Source organism: Paramormyrops kingsleyae, chromosome 14 (assembly GCF_048594095.1).
Source record: "Paramormyrops kingsleyae isolate MSU_618 chromosome 14, PKINGS_0.4, whole genome shotgun sequence".
Taxonomy (NCBI): Eukaryota; Metazoa; Chordata; class Actinopteri; order Osteoglossiformes; family Mormyridae; genus Paramormyrops; species Paramormyrops kingsleyae.
Window position 1 is genome coordinate 19,934,608 of NC_132810.1, and position 23,706 is coordinate 19,958,313.

The 23,706-nt window shown below is 40.5% G+C and overlaps 2 protein-coding genes across 3 annotated transcripts; both read right to left on the bottom strand.

Moving 5' to 3' along the window:
- Positions 1-1,112: 1,112 nt before the first annotated feature.
- On the bottom strand, positions 1,113-11,666 carry ezra (ezrin a). Of its 2 annotated transcripts, none has more exons than XM_023839193.2 (15): positions 11,366-11,666; positions 11,049-11,129; positions 8,576-8,659; positions 8,173-8,268; positions 7,584-7,858; positions 6,882-6,965; positions 6,313-6,459; positions 5,861-5,957; positions 4,792-4,955; positions 4,383-4,513; positions 3,999-4,159; positions 3,388-3,480; positions 3,124-3,204; positions 1,679-1,912; positions 1,113-1,383 (listed from the first exon to the last, which is right to left on the bottom strand). In XM_023839193.2, the coding sequence occupies exons 2-15, from the start codon at positions 11,058-11,060 to the stop codon at positions 1,219-1,221; spliced, it is 1,824 nt and encodes a 607-aa protein (XP_023694961.2). In that variant the 5' UTR covers positions 11,061-11,129; positions 11,366-11,666; the 3' UTR covers positions 1,113-1,218. The 2 variants fall into 2 exon arrangements, with proteins under 2 accessions (XP_023694961.2, XP_023694962.2); XM_023839194.2 differs by lacking the exon at positions 11,366-11,666 and adding an exon at positions 11,267-11,319.
- A 4,314-nt stretch (positions 11,667-15,980) lies between these two features.
- On the bottom strand, positions 15,981-21,653 carry LOC111857929 (uncharacterized). The gene is made up of 10 exons (XM_023839185.2): positions 21,466-21,653; positions 20,129-20,203; positions 19,956-20,009; positions 19,544-19,598; positions 19,211-19,365; positions 18,820-18,981; positions 18,345-18,454; positions 17,926-18,094; positions 17,649-17,757; positions 15,981-17,397 (listed from the first exon to the last, which is right to left on the bottom strand). The coding sequence occupies exons 2-10, from the start codon at positions 20,153-20,155 to the stop codon at positions 16,349-16,351; spliced, it is 1,890 nt and encodes a 629-aa protein (XP_023694953.1). The 5' UTR covers positions 20,156-20,203; positions 21,466-21,653; the 3' UTR covers positions 15,981-16,348.
- Between the last annotated feature and the right edge of the window lie 2,053 nt (positions 21,654-23,706).

Consider the following 23,706-nt stretch of genomic DNA (forward strand, 5'->3'; position numbering starts at 1 on the left):
CATCATTAAACTATCTAAAATGTTTGATTTTTTTGCAAAATGTTTCACAGCAGTCCTTTTGAATGGTTGCATGATGCTGACATAATGTATTGGAAGTAGTTTAGAAATGAATCTGCATTGGCCTTTTACGGGTTCAGGAGAAAGCGATGCACTCATATTTTCAGTTCACAACGCCTGGTGTCGCTCTTTTCAAGGAATTTTTTTACAGTCATTTTTAGTTGACTTGCGTTTGCAACCAATTTTTTAGGAGTGCCTTTCTTAGTATAGTATACAGGGTGTCCATAAAGTCTTTTTACAATTTCAAAAATGTATTACAAAGACAAATGAAAAGATAGATATGTGGAAATTATTATAAAATGAGATGTATATATTTAAGTTTTTTGCCTCATTTAATACACCTCTATATGGGCACCATTAGTTGCACGAAGCACATCAAGACGGTACTCGATTTCTTGCCATATTCGCTGTAGCATACCCTCAGCAATGGTGGCAATGGCTTCAGTGATCATCTGCTTTAGATTAGTGATGTCCCATACCTTTGTTTGCAACGTGACTAAAAACTTTGATAATCACAAATCTGATGAAGATCTCATCGATTGCCTTTGTAATACATTTTTGAAATTGTAAGGAGACTTTATGTACACCCTGTATATTAATGATGTGGTGCAATAGAAGTATTTACCACTTGTCTTAGGAGTTCTGTTTCTTTAAAACTTATTTGGATATACATAAACTACAAAATTTTGGTTTTTGATTGTAAAAATGTAATTTTACATCACTATTAACAAACAAAATGTAAAATACTTCGACTTTTATATAAATAAAATATAATGACAGTTTTTGATTAACATAAAATGTTAAAGGAACATAAAACAGAATCAAAGCAAATAGTAAAACATTTATGTTTCTGTAGTACATATTGTACTATATTTCTGTTTATGCTAAATAATACTAATAATCAGTTTTGTGACAAAAAACAGCAATATTGGCTAAATACTATGAACTGTGTAATTATTTGTTATCCTAATGTTATCTGGCTACATTAATTTTATTATGACAAAAAAAAACTGTAAAAGATTTTTATCAAAATGGATCAGAAATGTCCACCGGAAAACTTTTCAACAGGACTTTTATTTTGGAAGACAAAATAATTTACAGCAGTGTAGCTCAGGACAGTGTAGATGCTGCTGTTGTAACCGTCTGTTACTCAAACCTCCTTCATAAGGCTTCAAACTCATCGATCCTCTGCTTGGTGTTACCCTGCCGGATCTGCTTCAGTGTCTTGTATTTGTCTCTTCCAGCTCGCACGTTTTCTGAATGGAGCTGGTCGTTCTGGGTGCTCTTAGTCTCATCCCGGGCCTGGGCCAACTCTGAGCTGAGAGTCTAGATGAACACATTGGAGGTCAGTCACAAATCATTTCTCAACTTTAATTCCCTGGAACCAAGTCAACTGAAAACGCCTAGTGTCAGGGCATTCACTTTTATTTATTTATTTGTTTTTGTTTGTTGCTGCCAAACTAATTATGACACCAAGCATCAAGAATAGGCAGAATATGTTGACTTTTCTTGACACTGATAGAACACTGGCTGTTGATCAGTATTGAAGGTATACTATGTACATCAACAACAAAGACTTTTGAGTTAACGGATTGAAAAACGTGACCATAAATGCGCTCACCTTCAGCTGCATCTGCAGCCGCTCGTTCCTCTCTGCCTCTGGGAGGCGCTCCTCCTCATCACGGTCGTTGCTGATGCCCTCCATCTGCAGCTCTGCACTATAGGTGTTTTGCTCCTCTACGTCATTGTGATCATGGTCTTCAACATACTCAGCGACGGCGACTGGATAGGTAGGTGCCATCATGTCCATCTGTACCTCCTCCATCCTTTCTGAGTCCATTTGGACCTCCATGGCCTAAGAAACAACACATGGCTTCCGTTTTGGTTGCGTTTTGGTGACGCTAATGCTAATTGGCTAATCTTCAGACAAGAAATAATAATGAAACTCTGTTGATTCCTTGGGGGGAGAAATGCTCTTTTTGTCTACCCAGTCTTGCTTTCTGTAACACATATATAGGTGAGAGCAAGCTTGGTAGCAAAGGGCACCTGCCTTCAATGGCTCCCATGGAGCTGGGAGTAAAGGGCCTTACTCTAGGGCCCACAGACATGACTATTTTGCTGTGGCTGGGGTCAAGCCAGTGACCTTCTAACAGGCACAGAGCCTTAGCCCACTGAGCCACAAACTGCCTCCCAGTATTGGTTGTGGTTAAGTTTTGTCCTGGATATTATCATTCAACCACTGAACTTCTGAATTTTCAGTTTACAATGCCTGGAGTCACACTTTTAAAGGAATTCAACGGTTCACTTGCAGTCGTAACCAGTTTTCTGAGTATAGGATATTTCAATACCACAGTATGACAGAAGTATTCCATAATTAATGTCCTGCTTTGTGTATTTCAATATTGAATAAATATATATATAATCGAACCACAGTTCTCGAAAGCCTCACATCTCGTACAGTTTGGTTATCAACCATTTTGTTCAGTAAAAACAATTCTAGGCTGTTGATCATATTTTCGGTTTGCAGTCAACTAACCATCTCTCACTTAAACCTGTCTGACAAATGCATGTGTATGAGTCAATTCTACCATTAACGTTCATGCAGTGAACATCACTGCTGAATTGTGCTGTGAATATTATATTGTTTTACTTTTATTTTATTTTTAAACAGGCCACCATGGGTCCTAAGAAGGTTAGTGATAGCAGCAAACCAAAAAGGGAAGTTGTGAGAACTACAATAGAGCTTAAAAAGGAAATAATTGCAAAGTATGATAGAGGAGTTTGCATGTCTGATCTCACTACAGAGTATGGAATGGCGAAATCATTTTTTATTTATGTCATGTATTTATGATTTTTAAAGTTTTTAATTATGGTTTTAGCATTAGGCATGTATTTATATATGTTTAAATAAGCAATCATTTTGGGGTCTGGAACAGATTAATCCAATTTACATAATTTCTTATGGGGAAAAAAGATTTCTGTTTTCGACCAAGTCAGTTCTTGAACAGCCTTTTGATTAAGTTTGAGAACTGAGGTTTCATTGTATATAATTTATTAGCACAGTACCTTTTCGTTGGTAGTCAATGTCGTTGTCATCAACTGCAGCTCTTCCTTTGTCCTCTCCAAATCATTTTGGACCTCCATGGCCTGAGAGAGGACAACCCACCTTCAGAACATTGTCTTCTGACAAAGCTAATAAGCTAATCTTCAGATAAGGAATATTGACTACTGAGTTTGCTCCTCGATATTATCATTGAAGAAGGTGTCCACCCATACAGACTCCATAATTTCTTGATATGCAAGGCATGATGGTAGCTGGAGGACACTTACCTTGCTCTGCCATGTGACAGCTTCCTCTTCCTTGCTCCTCTTTGCTTCCTCCAACATGCTAATCTTGGCTGAGTATTCAGCTAATTCTGCAGCCTAAGAAAAGAGACCTCGCTGAGTCACTGCCAGATCTCTCACACCAAAAGCTCCTGACTTGTAACTCAAGATCAAGTATGTCCAATCTAAGGATCACAGTCCTTACAAGGGACTTATCAATGAGACCCATTATCCTACTTTTATATTCACTCATACTACTTTTTCATAAAATATCAAAATAAAGAATATAACTCATCACATCAATGTGCAAAAAAAAAACAGGCAGAACACAAAAAGTAATCAGAATTGGAGGTTTTGGTCTCTAAGGGTGATGATACACAGGGCAACATTTTGGGCAATGTTGCTGACCAGTGAATCTCAGGCACTTTTGCCATTGATATTGGGCAACACATTTCTATTTCAAAAACTTTGATCGGCAGTGGGCAACTTTTTGCGATCACCCAGATCCAGATGAGTTGCCCTTAGTCTCACTTGGTTGGCAGTTGCCCAGCAACATTGCTCAAAAAGCTGCTGTGTGCATCATCACCTTTTGGGTTGCCTGTGTCTTCCATCCTCACCAGCTGTTCCTGGGTCTGAGCTTGGTGCTCAGCCTGCCTGGCCAGCTCCTCTTTTGCCAGGAGAGCAGCCTTCCTCTCTGTCTCCAGCCTCACAGCCTCCTCCTCAGCCCTCCTCCTCTCCCGTTCCAGCTCCAATGCATGCGCCATCTGTTCCTGCAGTTCTGATGTTTGATATCTATACTTGATATTTGGCAAGTCACAGTCACAAACATACTCACTGGATAACTCTGGATAATTACTATTGTGTTATAATAAGGAGCATGCCTTGTTAATCCAATACATTTTTACGACCTGTCAAAATCATATTTAAGACATTTCAAGGCCTAAAATGATTGGATTATTGGATTTTAGCCTTTTTAAGGTCCCATGGAAGCCCTGACATACCCTTTTCTGCATTCTTAGTCTTCTCCTCAAACTGCTGGAGTCTCACTATCAGTTCCTTTTTGTCTCTCTCCACCTGTTCCTTCTCTTTCTCAATGGCCTCCCTCCTCTTCTTCTCATTCTCCAGCTGGGCTCTGTTGGGAAATTTAATTAAGAATAAATCAATGGCACTGAGATAGACAGCTAAAACAACACCCTGGGGTCCTAATACCCCAATGATGGTGCATGTACAAATGTGGCACTACTGTAGGATTAGTTGGAAATCTGGAGGTTGAAGAGTGAGCATTAATCTGTACCACACTGGATTTTCAGATTTTAGCTGGGGATGTTGGTGAAACTAAGGTGTACTTTGGGCATGGTTGGTTAGGCCACACTCTGCTCTGGAAGCTCGAGGTCCAGAGTGGACGCTCACCTCTCCATTTGCTTCTGGTGCTTCTCTTCACGGGCCTGAGCCTTCATCTGCTGCACCTCAGTGGTGTCAGGCTTGCGGCGACGCATATACAGCTCATGGTTGCCCATGCACAGGGCCAGGATGCTCTTGTTGATTTGCACACGAGGGGCATAGAACACAAAATCCTGACAGATCGAAAAAGGGGGTTATGGGGAGGACTTTCAACTGCTATGATGCCTCTGGCTTTGATAACTCAACAGCTATTGTAGGAAATCAAAATGAGGGTTATTTATCTATTGCACGACAGTACAGCATACAGCCAAAGATGCAGGCAATAAAATGAGTTTCCTGAGAGCTCACTGGACGACAAATTTTGGCAAAAGTCAAAAGCAGCCATTTCTTATTTCAAGGTGCTGAGTACAATTCTGATTATTAAAACTCTAAATTGGCTACGATTTCTTTGAAAGCACCAATGCTTCATTATGTATTTGAGAATTATGTACATAAGGCATGTGTCATAACCTGCGCGTACGATCCTCGTGTGTGCCACGCCCCCTGATCATCGTGTGTGCCACGCCCCCTGATCAACCACGTGTGTTCCCCTGATTGTGCCCAGCTGTTTTCCATCAGTGTGATATGTTCTGTGTATTTAGTCCGCATCTGAGTCCGTTTCCCCCAGATCCGTCATTGACGTTAGTCTGTCGCTGCCCCATGGTTTCCCTGTCTGCCCGAAATAAACCCCGTTTTCCTGTACTCACGGCTCCCTTCGCCTGCTTCCCCGTCGCGATCGTGACAGCATGTAACTACAGAAACTTTGCTTTGCCAGTCACTTGTGAAGTTTCTGAGGAACATCTCTCATACCTCATAATTTATTAATCGACACGATAATATCAGAAGCAGATCAGAAGCAACATGTTTTGTGTTTTACTCGTCAAAAGTTTTGCTAAGTGTTAATTTGTTAGTAACTATAAGTTTTAAATAGAGGATCTTATATCAAGATAAGCTTAGCTCAGTGTCATGTTCCCAGATGGTGCAGTGCTGTATTAATTGGACGAATCAGCTTTTTTTTTTGAGTAAACAAATAACTTACTGGAGCCTTCTTGTCAACTGGTTTTATGATGAACTTCTTGTCATGAAATGATATGTTCCTAATTTCACTCCAAGGAAATCCAATCTTGGGAGACAATCTGAAATAAAATCAAAGACTTATGCATCAGAATGTCACGGCGTATCATACCATAATGTTTTCAGAATTACTACAATGTTTCTAAAATTAATTTTCCACAATAGCAAATATTTACGCAACACCTACTCAGCAAAAATACTGAAGTTGATCTTCATCATCTTTGCATTCACAAACAAGAAAATGAACAAAATGATCAACCAGGGAGATATATTTATATAGATTTATATATTCACTTAATGACCTTTGAGGTATACTACTTTCCTTTCTAAACAATGCATTATGTTTTGATGAATCACTATGAATTACTACAGTGTATTGTGGTACATGGGTACAAACACTTCAAGGTTCATCCTTACTTGTCTTCCTTTTCATAAATGTTTAGTCCCAGAGCATCAACTCCCATCAACAAGTCTGTTCCTTTTTTGTTTTTGATGTCAAAGAAGTTGACGCCATACATCTCCAGGTCCTGAGCTATCTTCAAGAACTCCAGCACAGCGTCCTCCCTGTTCCGGAAATGTTCAGGAAAAGTCATGCAAATGTCCTTCAAGTACGTGCCATACAGATACAGCAAAATGAAGTCAACAAACAGAATGGACACACACACACACACACACACACACACACACACACACACACACACACACACACACACACACACACACACACACACACACACACACATAATTTGGCAACTCCAGTTGACCTCAGCATGTTTCTGGACTGTGAGGGGAAATCCCACAATGACACAGGAGAGCATGCAAACTCCACACACACAGAGCCACGGCGGAGACTCAAACCCCGATGCCACCCTATATACGAAATCAATTACACTAAATGAAATACTTGTGAAACAAAGACCATGATCAGAACTCATCCAGTACTGGACATGAGTGGGCAGAAGAAGACTCTCCTACTTCAGACCTACTTCAGCATTCCTCGGTGCTCCTTGTGCCACACCTGGATGCGTTCTTCCCATTGCTCTTTGGACAGCTTGTGTTGGTCCAGAACCCTGACCAAAGATGCAGCATCGTTGCCGTTAGGGTTGTTCACTTGCCCATTTGCTTCGTAACATTCCCCAAGTATATCACTCTTTTGGGAATCCTAATTAAGGTGCTTCATGAGAATTACTGAAAAAGGGCCATTCATAGAACCTTGGTATAAAACGGTGTTCCCCACCAGCAAAGGGACAGGCTTTGCAAGATTTAAGTGAATTTTCAAGATAGACTAGCACAGCGGTCTCCAACTCCGGTCCTGGAGAGCTACTATCCAGTAGGTTTTCTATCCTACCTGGCTTCTGATGAGCCACACCTGTTCTCAGGTAAATACCAGGAGCAGGTGCGGCTCATCAGAAGCCAAGTGGGACAGAAAACCTACTGGATAGTAGCTCTGCAGGACCGGAGTTGGAGACCCCTGGACTAGCATGATGTGTTTGTTGATCCACAAGATACAAAAGTTGGATTTATAGAACTTTCAGCAACCAGTACAAGATCTCAAAGAGGAAGTGACAGAAAACAAGTAAGCGAGCAAGTCCATCTGCGGACAAATGCTCCCGGTGAAATATATACACCAATTAGACAATAAGAGTTCAATAAGAACAAGGTTGTACAGGCGAAAAGCAGTCACTGACCTCCGGGGAAATAGTATGTTTGATGCTAAGTATCCAGGCTGGTGGATCTCTTCAGAAAAGTCACTGTACTTGGACTGCACTGAGTAGGACGCTAACAGCACAGCGGTCTCTGGGGGGCAGTAGATTTCATCGTTTAGAATCGCATCCTTCACTTGCATGTAGAAGTATTTCTGGGTGATCTCCTGGATGAGCTCTACAGACACGTCTTCTGGGAAGAACTTGGCCCGGAATTTGAACTGCATCGGGTTGTCCTTCTTAACATCCTGCGCGGACAGCTGAGGGAAGCAGGCCAGATGAAGAAGATAGAAGATGCTAACAGTCATAAAATATTAATTTGCTCCTAGTTAACTTTAGCTGCCTTTATTTTCTGTATTCACATTTTTGTAAAACACTGCCTGAAAGATTTCATCTATCTATCTATCTATCTATGTATCTATCTATCTATCTATCTATCTATCTATCTATCTATCTATCTATCTATCTATCTATCCGGAAATAATGGTTATGCATATTCTAAGAATAGTTCATAGAACTTACATTTAGAAACAGTTTGTATAGGAACAGTTCATAGAAAAGGTTATTCTCGTACCTTTTTATCGAGCCTTAGCCAGGAGAGGTATCCTTTGCTACTGATATACTGGAGACCAAAATACCATTGTTCACGCAAACCAATAGTTCTCACAACCTGTGGTGGAAAAGAATGGGCAATGAGTTCTTCACTATGCTGGAATGTATGTGCCAAACTAATTATGACACCAAATTCATCAAAATAGTTTTGTGGGTGCATAACCCTTAATGTTTTTGTCTAATTTAATCTGTAAATTAAAAACATAAAAACACTCATTCAAGACTTGTATTGTCACTTCAATGGCTCTTTATTGGATAATGATTATTTGACTACACATGTCGCTTAGCATTTCAGATTGTTGTAACGCTTATGTGGGTTTTTCCAGTACCATAATAGCATAAACTGGTTTACTGCAGTAACCCACCTGGTCAAAAAGTTGTCTCCCAGTGGTGTTAACTTGGATGAATAACTCCAGCTCGGAATCCATTGTGGTGACACGAATTTTAACCTGTGGAGAAACATTACATGCAAGTTAAAAACCAGATATGCGAAAACATAAAAGCACTCTACTATTTTTAAGTAATGAAAAAAACGCACTGTAAGCTTTACTGTATACCTTTACAACATTGTGTGCGATTATGTTGTACACATTAGGACAAACATAAAGCAATGATTTTAATATAACAGTCATCTATCCATCTATAAAGTTTCACCAAATGTTTATTTCTGCAGGGCTCAGGAAAACCTGGGACCGCACAGTCAGGGGAACACTCTTTCTCTGTAGCGCTTTAAACATTATTACATAATGCAATTTGTCACACTTAAAAATATGTAAATCAAATACATATGATTTATGTGATGAAATTAAATTTTAGAGCAATGAAGAGACACACAGTCACCACAGAAAAACATTCATAACAGTTCGGTCTAATCAGTGAAAGGTTTCAGAATTTATCAAAGAAAAATATTAGTATTTCCCATAGTTTTGTCATACAGGAGGCAAGATTAGATAAATGGAAATGTGACTGCAGAGTGTAGAAAAGGTCAGCCATGTCACCTCTGTTTGACTTCCATTTTGGAGTTACTACAATACATTTACACGTTTGGGTAACCGAATAGGGATAGTCTGAGACGACGTGAAATGGTTACATGGGGATACTCTCTAAATCTGAATACTGATTTCAAACACGCTGGTAGAACTTTTGTCTCTCAGTTACTTAATTGCTTCTATAAACTCTTGAGAACAATACCTAATTAATGAGTAATAATTTCTCTGAAAACTCTAAAACTCTTAAATGAGCATCACTCATTTGCAAATTAAAAATTATGTATATATTATTATTATTTCCGGGGGAAAACAAGGTTGTCTATAAGGTGAGGCTTCAAATATTTTGCCCATTACGAAAAACAACACGTCCTATCACACTTCCTGGGGCTTTTGAGTCTTGAAGTTCAGTAACGCTTTAAAATAGTCTAATTTACATGCACTAAGGCAGACGTCACCAAGTTCGTGGAGTACGCCCGACCTCCAGCCGGAGAACTATTGTACCTCATCGTCTGGGAAAATCAACACTGGAAGTCACCTGTGAGCCCTGCATGTTCAATCACTGGGGCAGACTGCATAAATATTCAGCAGCCATAGAGGACAATGCATGTCAGAAGAGCTAACAAAGGCCAACACACAAAAAAGGTGACCTGCTACAGGCCGTTGGTTAAAGCCAACAAACGACATTTATTTAGTTTAATTTAATTCACTTGGCCTTTAATGGTCAAGTGTTGTGTCATTAATGTTGGTCATTAATGTTGTGTTAATTTTGTCCATTAATGCCAGTTAGCGATGGATTTGTCCAGGGTCGTCTTCTGCCCTGTGCCTTGCGTTCCTTGGCAAACTAGATAAGCAAGGTGGACACAAGTTCATGTTGACCTTAGAATATGCTACTTCCCTAATTTAAAGTATGTGACATTCTTCATTTTAAAATAATACATTTTTAAAGCAATTGTGCAGTTTGGTGTACTTTTTATGCATATTTTTCTGTTTCTGCTTGAGTAAGGCCTTAAGACTGACAATTACCCCAAGAACCAGTTTGATTAAACGGCACATACACTCTCAGAAAAAAGGGGGGAAATTTGTACCTTTGCTTGTCACTGGGGCTGTACCCTTAAGGGTCTGCCAATTGTACCCTTAGCTGTAGGTAATTGTACCCTTTAAGGTACTGTACCATGTACCATGTACAGAAAACCAAGGAAGATGAACATGAAACCAATTAAATAAACAACTGGTTTATCCCAAACTTTTAACATCTAAAAGTTACACGTGAGACCTGAAAACTACAAATTATGTAATGAAACCAGCAATGTCAGCACTCATGAATGTAGTTAATGAGTACATTTTAGGGTGGTGGGCGAGTCTGAAGATCACTTCTCAATCGCAGGACACTCGGATTAAGTTTATCCTGGATGTAGACTCTTAAAACGTTAAAGAAAACGTTACGAGATGCTGTGATGATCATTACATTAATAAAATGGGATGCGCAACATACATTGAAGCTGTTCATTTGGAAAATAGTTTCGACGTTATTTTATTACATTTTTCTGACAATCCGAACGATATATAATTTATAGACTAACAGGCTTATTTCCATTTCAAATATTGCAAGAACTTCCGCTTTCCTGTGTCTTACGATTGGCCGTCACTTGAAAAAAATTATAGTTATAAACAATCACTCGACTTTCATACATCGATCAGCAATATTTTGTTTAAAAAAGGTGTTTGATGGATGGTTGGGTTTTTAAAACAAATATTTCGTTTCAGCCCCCAATCATAGTGAATTTTAGTATTTTGAAAATATTCTTATATAAAAGTGTTTTTGCAGAAAGTTCTCATAAAAGGTTCTTACTGGTTTCGGCATTTTCAGTCCTTTCCAGGTATCGTAGCAAAGAAATTTCGCGTTTCAAGGGGATTTGTCTTAAGTGTTGTCCTGTGAAATAAAATAGAGCACAAGGTCCCGTCCGTGAATCCTGAAGCAAATTATTATTATAATTATTATTAGATATTTTTATTCTATTGTGCGTTTTTCCGAATCCCTAAAGCGTAGTGTACTATAGTTATAAGTACCTCAAGAACAGACTACGCACCCAACCAAGGTGAAAGTCTAGTTGTATAGTTAACAAGACCATAAATCGCCATTCCCCACCCTCCTGTGCAAATACTTACCTCAGCACCTCGTTATAGTTGTGACCCTTGGTCAGGTACGAATCGAAACATGCGGTTTTCATGTATACGGCCAATTCACATCCGATTGGACCGTTGTTCAAGAACACCCTTACATCATTAGGCTATTAAAAGTATATTTGTATAACGGGATTATTTAGAATATATTTTCAGACATGTTATATTTATATATAGCTTAATGGCGTGATTAATTCAGTTTGACACATTAATTTCTTATCCCCAACCAATTTTCCAATTAATTTTGCGGTGAATAAGGCAGGCCACCGAAACAAAACCCCAGCAGATCCGGGGTACGCATACATCAGCCAACCTTTGCAGTGCAGGAAGAAACCTAAGGTGAGAAGAATATGCAGACTCAGCATACAAGAGCTTTGTGGGCTACCTATACGGTACCACTGTGTGTTTACTCATTAACAAATGATGGATGGATGTGTAGGCCTATTCACGTGTATGAAAGTATGTGAAAGTAACCTATATGACATCGAAAATCCTAGCAGGCGGAGTGAAGCATTAAGTACATTCAAAACGTCAAGTCGAGTAAATTGATCAAGGATTTCCTCATTTTTATCTTTGTGTATTTTTCTTATAGGCCTACTTATCAACATTGTTAAAACCTGGCGCAAAACCAATGTTTACTCTATTCTATACAAATAATCTATTTTACACCCGTGTAATTATTATTATAATTATTTTCACAATAATAACATTATTATTATTATATATTAATATAATAATAAATTATTATTGTTATTGTTATTATATATATACTTTAGTTTCTTCTCTCAAAACTCATAGAAGTAAAAAATAGAGCTGTACATATGTCCCTCGCTTATTTAACCGAGATTAAAATGTTTTATTACTATCCTGCATAGCAGGTTTAGGTTTTGCCTCTAGATGACACTCTTGTGACAATCTGGATGCTATATGCGAATATGGAGTAGTAGTAAACTTTGGTCATTCGAGCATCCCTATTGCGAAAATTTGTTATTAACACATATTCTGTACTTTCCGTTTCCCACTGCGATCCAATTAAACCTTCCCGTGGCAATATTACAGATACACTGGTTTACTGCAGTCACCCATCTGTTCGAAAAACAGTCTCCCAGTGGTGTCAACCTGGATGAATAACTCCAACTTGGAATCCAGTGTGGTGACACGAAATTTAACCGGTAGAGAAACATTACATAATGAACTCCCACAATGTTATTTACAGGCGTACAAGTCAGCTTATGCTCCTTGGAAACCAGATGATGCAATGCCAATGATGACTTGTTGAAATTCGGCAGAATTTATGGTTATGTGTGTCTGGATGATTCCAGGCATTGCTTATCAGTTACACGTAAGGCTTAGATCGTTTGTGAATGAGCTGCGAATCATCAAAATTTGGACACCCAGCAGAATACGGAAGATGGTGCCAATCAGTGAAAAAAAACCCTTTGCTCTCAGTAGTATATAAGAACGAGCATTGCTGTGCAGCTCAACGTCTTTTTGCCAGAGATGGATAGATCAGGTCCAGAAAGTAAAAATTCAGACCAAGATTTTGTTTCACCAACCAGTTCAGTATATAGAGTCACAGTCACAGAGTACTCAACTTGTTGGTTGAAACAAAACCTTGTTCTGGATGTTTGCTTTCTGGACCTGAACTATCCATCTCTGCGTCGTTCGGTCACCTCTACGAAATTGGCAACCAGCGGCACTTTATATTCTGCAATTCAAAGGTAAATATAAAAATAACATGGCTGAGCGTGTGTCAGAGTGTGCTAATGGGCGGCCAAACACAGATGTGTGTAGCTGAGCAGTTAAGCACACGATTCTTTGGAAAACCACAGCGTCAGACGCGTGGGGCTGACGTATAAGTAAAGCAGCACTAAAACGTACCAGGAAGAGTAACCAAAGGTACCTTATCAACTTCAGGTTTTATTTTTGTGTCTGTACTAATAACTAATGGGTAACTAGGCACACTGAATAAAATACATTCACGCATGCATTCACATAAATAGGTGAAGTTATGCTGTAATGGTATGACTGTTTATCTGCAATTGTTATCCTAGATGTGAACATTCTGTTGGGAACAGTGCCTGACTTGAATTCGCAAATTAGCAGAGGTAAATAGTTCCGGTCCAGAAAGTACAAATCCAGCTCGTGGGAGATTTACTTACACAAAAATGTTCTGAGGGCAGAACGAAAAATGATTGGTTCAGAAAGAAAACCAATCAGATTGTAAAGGAGGTGGGTCTAAGCTACTAGAGGAGGTGAGATCAAAACATTGGATTGGTTGGTCCTGCCTCCTCTAGTTACTTGGAACCATCTCTTCTACATTCTGATTGGTTATCTCTTTGAACCAATCTTTTTTTTTTGTCCTGCCCTCGAAACATTTTTGTTTAAGTATAACTCCCACAAGTAAAATCCAGACCAAGATTTTGTTTCAGCCAACCAGTTCAGTATATAGAGTCACAGTCACAGAGCACACAACTGTGTAATCTTGGTCTGGATTTTTATTTTCTGGACCAGATTTATCCACCTCTGGAAATTAGCACAGCTTTAATTCAAGTTCATATGCATGAAGACATCCATCCATCAATTGTAAAAATGATTATCTGAGGCAGAGTTGCAGAAGGGGCTTGGAGAACAGGCAGTAGAAGACCCAATGCAGGGGAGATGTTGGTCCAACATACGTCATACATAATAAGTTATGGGCAATTTAGAGATGACAAGTGGCCTAATTGCCTGCCTTTGGGATACAGGAGGAAAGCCATATGACATCATGAGATCATGCAAACTCCACACACACAGAGCAGAGATGAATTTCGAACCTCCAACCCTAGAGGTACGAGGCAACAGCTTCACCCACTGAGACATGACGACATCAATAATTAAAATCACATAGGGCAAAAATTGAATGAAAATCTGTAAGTAATAGATTTGGACTTTATAAATTTGGATTAGATCTTTCACTTACATTTTTTGGGAAGACCATGCTACATTCTCAAAGGTTCAGTGCTCAGCAGAATCTCGCTTAGGGCCCCGTAATGCCCAGGGCTACACTGGCAAAGGTTCAGTGCTCAGCAGAATCTCGCTTAGGACCCCGGAATGCCCAGGGCCACACTGGCAAAGGTTCAGTGCTCAGCAGAATCTCGCTTAGAGGCCCGGAATGCCCAGGGCCACACTGGCAAAGGTTCAGTGCTCAGCAGAATCTCGCTTAGGACCCCGGAATGCCCAGGGCCACACTGGCAAAGGTTCAGTGCTCAGCAGAATCTCGCTTAGAGGCCCGGAATGCCCAGGGCCACACTGGCAAAGGTTCAGTGCTCAGCAGAATCTCGCTTAGGACCCCGGAATGCCCAGGGCCACACTGGCAAAGGTTCAGTGCTCGTCAGAATCTCGCTTAGGACCCCGGAATGCCCAGGGCCACACTGGCAAAGGTTCAGTGCTCAGCAGAATCTCGCTTAGAGGCCCGGAATGCCCAGGGCCACACTGGCAAAGGTTCAGTGCTCGTCAGAATCTCGCTTAGGACCCCGGAATGCCCAGGGCCACACTGGCAAAGGTTCAGTGCTCGTCAGAATCTCGCTTAGGGCTCCAGAATGCCCAGGGCTGGCCTTGGAGGTAGGAAACTACCTCCAGTCACTAATGAAAACACATTTCTGTGGCATACAGTCATACTGGCTTCTCATCTAGAGGATAAATATTTTTGGCATCGGTATCCCAAAACAATTTTTTTTGACAGCATATATTAAAATTTGAGCAGATTTAAGTACTCAAATACAAATTAAGAAATTAATTGGTATCTGTATCTACCCCTTTTTTTATCAAATCAAAAATATTTGCATTGATAAAGTAGTAAGCTAAGAAAAACATTATTGATGGCAGCGGGAAATTCTTGTGTGTACAGTAGTAAATGCAGACAAACAAAAACAAGTACAATAAAAAAAAGCAGGTAATGATGTCATTGTCATTATTAAGTTGACAAGTGAAATTAGGGAGATAAATAAGCAAGAATATGTTTTCATATATCGTAGGACATCTTTCCACTCTGAACCAAGACTGTCTGGCAGCATTAAAACTCAGTATCTTTTCACGGATCGTGAGCACATGATCTGACACAGGAAACTGTATCTGTTTTTTCTGATAGCATCGTCGCAACAAGCAGGCAAATAAAATTCAGAGAAACTGTGGTCTGGTTTCCTCTTTTTAATGTGGCTACAACGTTGTCGTTGAGCAATGGAACATGGGCTTAGGAGAAGTAGCACGACTGGTGGAGACATCTTTAGTTAGGTGGGACATGTGAGATTAAGGATGGAGGAGTTTGGCTTATCTAGGTCATAGCAGGCATGCAGGCATGCAGGCATACAGCAGTACTGTATGTAAGGAAGGCATCATATTTATCTCGCACCTTCAACCCACTCAAGTTTCGTTATGATTGGTCGGTGGCACAGCTTGTTTCCTGACCTTTCTGTCACGTTTGCCGCCTGATGGATGGCAGGGACCGAGTCCCTGCGATTCACACCTTGATGTGCAAATGTCAGAAAATGCCAGCCGCCACCACAAAACCAATGCAGGTAGGCGAGATGCGTGTGAAATAAATAGAGTCCCCATCCAGTACTTTAACAACAAAAACACAATTTATTGTAGTGAATGAGATGGATAACATTGAAAAGAGGGACAAAAGACATACGTAATACATGTTATATATACAAGTACATTTCCATAAAATTTCGGTTATATAGCATATTAAAATAACTGGTAGCTTTTGTTTTCTTACATAGCTTCTGAGTGACAAGACGTACACACACTTATAGAACACACACATAGTATATATTCTTTTATATACAGTATAATCCATAGTTTTCTTACATAGAAAACATTTAAATCTGTACAAAAATTGTACAACTTCTGAACCTGTAACCTTACAGAAAGCTGACATATTGCACTCGTCCCTGATTAATTACATGGAAGGGCTCTAATGGAAGCTCACACATAAGACTCCTTTGCCGTCAATATGGCCTCCATCAGGGGCTGGCTGATTCTGCGGCTCAGTCTCTTGCAGCTGCCGTCGGATACCGACTCTGACATGGCCCTTTGACGGAAAGGACCTACTGGGGCATCCTCGATGGTTCCCTCATAGGAGAACTTCTCTGTTAATAAGTCTTTGGTCGTTGACTCAAAGCTGAGTCTTCTGTTCCCAAAGAGATTGCGGGCATCCTGTACAGTCTTTGGCTGGAACTGCAGGGCAGCAGTTCTGTTGATTGCTTGCTCATATGAAGGGGGCTGGCTGGGAATCCTGCTATCCACCAGCTTAAACACCTCTGTGGTGGACATGGACAGTGGTCTTGGCTTAGGCACTGGATCGGGCTGATCTGTATCGTTCTCAACCTCATTCTGTGCAGTTTCACACTGGATAAGAGCCTCTGACTGTGTCGGCACCTTCTTAAGACTCCACCTGTTTTTGAACTTTGGATTTTTAGGTTTTTCTATCCTCATGGACATGGAGCGTCTCTTTCCCATTTTGGCGTGATTCTTTGGCTCCTCGCGGCGTATGGTGGAGAAAGACCGCCGGCTGGGGTTAGACCTCGTGATACTCTTGGGGATGGTAATGGCATCATCGGAAAGGCTGGAGGAAGCACTTTCCAGGGAGCAGGAGGAGGAGTATGAGCTGTCTATGTGGTGGGCGGCCTGCCTCTTCGAGTTCCGGTTGAGCAACAGGAAGAAGGTTTCTGAGCTCTGTTTCTTCAGCAGCTGGCAGACGGACCGCTCCTTCTTCAAGTCATCATGGCTCCTGGCCACCATAAGGGGCTTCCTGCCAGCAGGCAGGTAGATGATGGGCTCTGAGCGCCTCCTGTTGAAGGGAGGCGACGTGCGCAAAGCGCTGTTCGTCAAGCTTGAGTCCGCATCCACCTTAAGCCGGTTTTGTTCATTGTGATGTGCAACGCTGAGCTGCCCTTCCATGCTGCCCCCCAGGTCACAGTCGGTATCTGGATCATTGCTCTCGTAAGCCAAGTCTTGCTGGTGCGAGAGTGAATCTGAAAAAGAGAAACTTTGTTGGTCTTGATAATTTATGCACATCCTGCTGAGGTTAATCTGTGCACTCTACAGATTCATACGGCACTAGAACATCAAGAAGGCAGATAGACAGACAGACAGACAGACAAACAGAAACTTAATTGCTCCCAAAGACACTTGTTTTGCAGAGATAGTTTCAGGACGTACTATGAACACACAGCAAATGCACTGTATGGAATTAAAATGGAATTTTAAAAAATCAATATTATACCTAAGTTATCAGAAAGTTCTTCATTGTCAGGGTCTCCAAGAAGAGTCAGAATGTCTTCTCCAAATATTCCACGACAGTCTTCAATCAGGAATTGGGTAAGGGACGTCACCTAGACAAAAAAAAAGACATTTCATGAGCATTTTACTTACAATGTTAAGATCACACTGGTATCACTTTCCTATAGGTAGTATATGACTATGAATATATCATTAAGAATGGACTGGCATTAAGAAACATGGTCTAACCCTACTCTTACTGACTTGAAGAGAGACCTCACCTTCTCAACCATATCCACATCATCCCACTGCAGCAGATTGGGTGATATACAGACTGCTAGGTTCTTAGCATCCATCTTATTAGTGCTGGAGTTCCTACTGATGTGTAGGAGGACACACAGAAGGTACTGCAGAAGCATGGCGTTGGCCATTGGAAGATTGTCATGTACCCTGAAAAAACAAATGAAAAATATATATTACCTTTATTGGGCCTGGTAGTTGTATATCATTCTCATTTATAGTACAACAAGACTTGTATTGCCAATTAAGGAACATACTCATCTAGAGTCTCTTTTTACAGAAAGCTTAAAGGAGTTACTTTTCACTGGAGTACTACTCATTAGATTAATGGATTCCCTTAATTCTGCTTGAATAATGTTTTTTTTCATGAGAGCTGTTCATTTAGTAAGTTGACACTTACAGCTTGAGCTGAATGCGCCGTTCTGCAGGATCCTCGTTCTCCAGAGCCATCATCCAGGCTTGGGAGTAATCAGCAACGAGCAGTCCTCCAGGAATGTGTCTCAGGAAATCCTAAAATTCAACAGAGCATGTCTTGAGCAATACTGCTATTGTCCAAACATGTTGTCCAAACTATTTTTTCACTCTAATGTTTTTTAAACTTTGCATTTAACTCATGGGATACATGTCTCTTATAGAAACTATAATAACCCATCTCCAACGTTAGGCCATTGATTCTCAAGACTTTCCCCCCTCTGTGATCAATAAAATATTATCTTATCTTATACGTTAGGTACTGAATGATGCTCCTCATTGAAATATGTGATGTTGACATTTTTGAAAATGCTATTTTTATTTGAAAGACACCAGATTTATTTTATTTCTTTTCCTGTGACCCCATGAAGAGACAAAAAAATAAAGTAATGTTCTGCTCCTACCTTTAGAAGAGCAGCCAGTAAGGTGGTCTGCTCCACCTGCATATCCACCTCCACCCCTCTGTCAAGCTGGTCCTTGATCTCTCTCAGTCTTTTGGCATTGCCAGGCTTCCGGAATATTCCCTCAGCAGAGGGACCTCTCTTCAACAACAATATTAGCATGTCCTGTAAAGGGCAGAAGGAGAAAATATTCCATCAGTCTCTGTATCTGCCATAGAAAGAGGCTTTTATCTTCATTAATAAAATGAAAGAATATATCTTCAGCCATGTTGCTATTAATGTGCATCCTATGAAATTTGAACTATGGAATCTTTGTATTCTTTCTGCAGCCAAACAGTAGGTATGGATGACAATTCCTGTTCCCAAACCTACGAAGTTTAAAGAGATGGCCTACTTTGATTGGCTTAGGAGGGCTTCCGTCTTCCTCGCAGACAGAAGAAAGGGGCTGTCCGAAGAGTGTGGTCCTGAACTGGCAGCCGTGGGAAGTGTCAGGCTGTGAGTTTCTGTTCTTTTGAATCTGCAGAAACAGCCTCCTCCACCTGTTAATACCTGTTTAAGAAAAACACGAGTAATTATTATACGTAATGCGTGATGTGTGCCTGTGTAAATCCATCACAATTATACCGCCGGTCTAATTCGTGCGAACTCAACATATGGAATTTTTTCTGTATTCAGTTTCCTATGCCGGCAAAAAAATTTAAATCACAATTTAAGCGCTCTTACTCACCAGTAACCTGGTCTGGTGCGTTTTCCACTGCAGTGGAAGATTTCCTTATATCGCCCTGGAAACAGATTTAATTACATTAGATAGTGGAAAGATTGGTGTGTAGATATGCCTGAATAGAGGATGTCTCAGCTAGATCAGATCTATGTGTTGCCCTCAAGACCGGAATTCACTTCAAAGAAATCATCTTCAAAGATCTTCCTTCATCCACAAGCATGCAGTCTCGGCCTGCTGTCTATCAGCTAAGGGCATATTTTCTAATATAACTGCTTTTCTCATTAACTGGCATGTATTTATTTTTCAAACATAAACTATTTCATCCCCCATGTGCTCTTATCGTCATTGTTTACCTTACTTTATATTATATTTTTTAATATAAAGGACAAGAATTACAAAAGAGGAGTGAAGTACTTACATTTGAAGGCAAGTCGATGCTTGAGTCCATGTTGCCTTCAGTTAGTGTTTTCGACTGATGGGGAAACAGAGACGTGTTAGTAAACATTAGTAAACGTGTCTTTAATGCATTACTAAACATCACAGGAATGAAAGACACACTGTGAGCAGCGAGTTGGGGTGCAAGGAACTTACCACTGTGTAACCAACCAGCACTTTCATTAGTACACTTGGTGATGACGGGGAAATTCTGTTCTGTCGTCTCTTTCACTAAAGTGAGAAAACCACCTTAAGTTATCCAGTTCCACAACCCGTACTTCACCATGACAGGTGCACGTACCATATTTTGTATTTATATTTACATTTATTTTGTATGGCAAGATGCTTTTTTCCAAAATTAAATACAAATGAGGCAAATATCACTTTACAAACATGGCTGTCAAGGAGTCCATAGGCATAACTGTAGCTAGGCTGAGCTTCTAATGAATGCCCAGATACAAGAGTAAGCAGTCCTGCAAAAGGACTTAAAATAACTGATAGCATCTTCCCAAAAAAGGCAAGAAATTAAAGAGACAACTATTCAAATCAGCAGAAAGTGCAACACTAAGAGCATTTGAGGAACATGGACTGGTGTATGCTAGTAGAGGTATTCCGTCAGTTATGGTACGCACAGAGATAACAGATAATGTTCAGAAATCCAACCCAGCCCTCATAACCTAAAGGCTCTCAACTCACTAGCCTGAAGGGGTCCTGCTGTTGTACCATTGAGCAAAGTGCTTAATCTGATTTGGGCTAGAGACGCGTCTGCCTCTATGGATACATAAAGGCTTCATGTTCAGGAGCAAAAACCCTAACCCTAACCTAACCCTAACTCTCAGCTAGGCAGCTGTATATAAAACACGCAGTGGGAATCGAGGCAGCTGTACATAAAACACGCAGTGGGAATCGGCGTGTGCATGCCACGCTGGGGGCGTCAGTCTCTGTTTGAATCAGCTCAAACAAAAATACCTGTTTTGACTGTAAGTCAACTCTCACAATAAGCAAACATGAAACTATTATGCAGATGGATACACCTCACGAACCCTACAACTGCATGTCTGTATACGACTGTAATTATAAATGTGCTGCTGATCCGACTTGTATTACTCATCCAGAATTGTTTAAAGGTTATTAAAATATATATTTAAAAAACGTCACAAGTAAATCCATATACTTCCATAAATTTGAAATTACCCCAGTGCATATCAAAGTTACCAAAACATCTTTAAGCACAGAACCACAATAACCTATAAGTACTACTCTTTCTCTATATATGTATACAGTATATATATATATATATATATATATATACACTCACACACACACATATATGTACAGTCTACAGCCTTGCTCTGCTCTAAACAATATTCCATTGTATCTGTAACAGTGACAATAAAGGTATCTTCTTCTTAATACTTTCCCACTACATAATCTGAAATTAACAGGCCTGTGCAGACAATCGGAATATAATTAATCACGAGAATGAGACTTACCTGTGATAGTATCTCACCAGCTTCCCTTTGCCTTCACATGGGCTACAGGCAAATTAGCAGCATGGTGTGAGTTATCGACCCCAGCGAAGGCAGAAGCAGTGTGCTCGCTTGTGTACACCCACATGTGCTTTATATACGCAGGAAGCTCTCCGCTGGTAATGGGCAGAGGAAGCAGCATCACGGACTGAAAGCACCACACACTTCCACTTACCTTAAAGAGCGGCGGATGGATCGTTGTGGAAACGAAAGCGTGACGTGCCAGTCTACGCAGAGAGGTGCTTTTTCTTTAGAGGGTATGGTTGGAACGGTGCTTTTTAAAGAAAACTAACTTTGGGTATTTTATTATTGTTCTAATCTGTGCTTGTTCTTCGGCCTCGTACATGGAAAAATTGGTAAACACCAAAAAGATTAATCTTGGCTAACATTGTGTAGCTCTTAACGAGTATTTTTTTCAGCAAGTGGGAAAACAGAGTGAGCAAGTGTTTTTGGAACAAGAAAAACAACATCTATACTTGCAACAGGGGCGCGGTAGCTGGCAGTGCTGCCTGACACCTTCAGTACCAGGGTTCGAGGCTCGGCCACGGCTCCATGCCCCACCGTGGGGTTTGGTCCGCTGGGTTTGCTGGTTCCCCTCCCACAATCCAAAAGCATGTTGATGTTAATTGGAGTTACCAAACTGCCCATAGCTATGAATTGAGTGTGATGGGTTAGTGCCCCATCCTGGGTTGTTCCCTGCCTTGTGGTCATAGATTCTGGACCCCCTGCAACACTGAACAGGACAAGTGGTTACAGAGGATGGATGGATGGATGCTTGCTGCAAATGACCACTGATGAATAATGCATGTTTACTTTATCAGGCAAGATCAGAGCTGGACCTTCTTAACCAGTACACATACTTTAACATGTATCTTTAACATACTTGGTCAATAAAGATCTGATTCTGTTCTTCTCTCATCTCGTCCCTTTATTTTGTCTTCTATGGGGTTTGCTTACAGAAATAATAAAAAAAAATATACATATATTTTTTTTTTGAGTTTTTATTTAGCCTCTGACTCTGAATATGCACGAGTTACACAAATGTTGAAAGACAAAAACAAAAAACCCAACCTATATGATGTGCCTGGTGTAGTGCAGAGAAGACTCAGAGGTCTAGTGACATCATCAGGCCCCGTCGCAGTTTGTCGTATTACGGCAATGGCACATTAAACCACAGGTTCTCCATAAACACAGGTGGTACGACGTCACAGCTATACTCTCAACGGCGCGCTGTACATGTCAGTTCAGGAACTGAAGACTTCCTACTCAACACGTTGGGGAGGCGGGGGGGGGGGGGGGCTAAGTGGCTGAGGTGGAGGTCACAGGACTGTAATGTCTGACATTCAAATGATGAAACCATTAAATGCCATAAAATGCCACCTACGGTATTTCCAATATCAACAGTATGTCAACAGTACTGCAGAACATAAAATCAAACTAAATAATAGAAAGTCAGTCAGCTTCTTACTGTCAACTGATTCAGATGCACGCATTCTAAAGGAGTAAAATTTGTTTTTTTTGTGCAATGGACACATGGTGAGCAATTTTGATTGATGTCCATTAGCCACTGAAATCCAGTTTTAATCTTTCCGGACACCTGGACAGCTTATGCTTAGTCAGGTGAAATCCACATCATTCAATTAAAGCGACAACAGAATAGAATAGTGATACATTACTGATCCTCATCGGGAAATTCCCTTTTCGCCTTCCCCCATCTAGCTCTCCATGAGACACAATTAAGTGGAAGCTTGGGGGTCACAGGACAAGGTCAGCCCGCATGCAGCGCCCCCAAGAGCTGGGGGGTAAAGGGCCTTGCTCAGGACTCCAACCATGGCATTGGTCTGTCAGGCCTGGGATTCGAACCAGCAAACTACTGATCACAGGCAAAGCTGTAACTCACCAAGTAGCACACTGGCCTCGAAACACACAAAAGAGCCAAAAAGCATGTGACATCCGACAGAAAAACTGTGTTATTCTTAAAATCGAAGCTGAACATTTCCAGGTCCTGTCCTTTATTCTAACTCCTTAGAAATATTTACAGTACAATGAAGTGGAAAAAAAATTAACAAATATGCAAATAATAATTTCAAAAACATTGATTTTTGACAGCGGCCGGACAATTCAGCAAAAATCCCCACTACATGACTCACTTGATGAAATAAACAGTTATAAAGAGTTCTTCTACAGAATTAAGGTCACCCACAA

Coding starts and splice junctions, on each gene's coding strand:
- ezra (XM_023839193.2), bottom strand. Junction 6,966..7,583: donor AACATACTATTTCCCCGGAG/GTCAGTGACTGC, acceptor ATCTTTGGTCAG/GGTTCTGGACCAACACAAGC. Junction 5,958..6,312: donor ATTTATGAAAAGGAAGACAA/GTAAGGATGAAC, acceptor ATTTTATTTCAG/ATTGTCTCCCAAGATTGGAT.
- LOC111857929 (XM_023839185.2), bottom strand. CDS start 20,155: ATGAAAGTGCTGGTTGGTTACACAGTG. Junction 18,982..19,210: donor GCCCTCCTAAGCCAATCAAA/GTAGGCCATCTC, acceptor TGCCCTTTACAG/GACATGCTAATATTGTTGTT. Junction 18,455..18,819: donor TACTGGCTGCTCTTCTAAAG/GTAGGAGCAGAA, acceptor GTTGAATTTTAG/GATTTCCTGAGACACATTCC.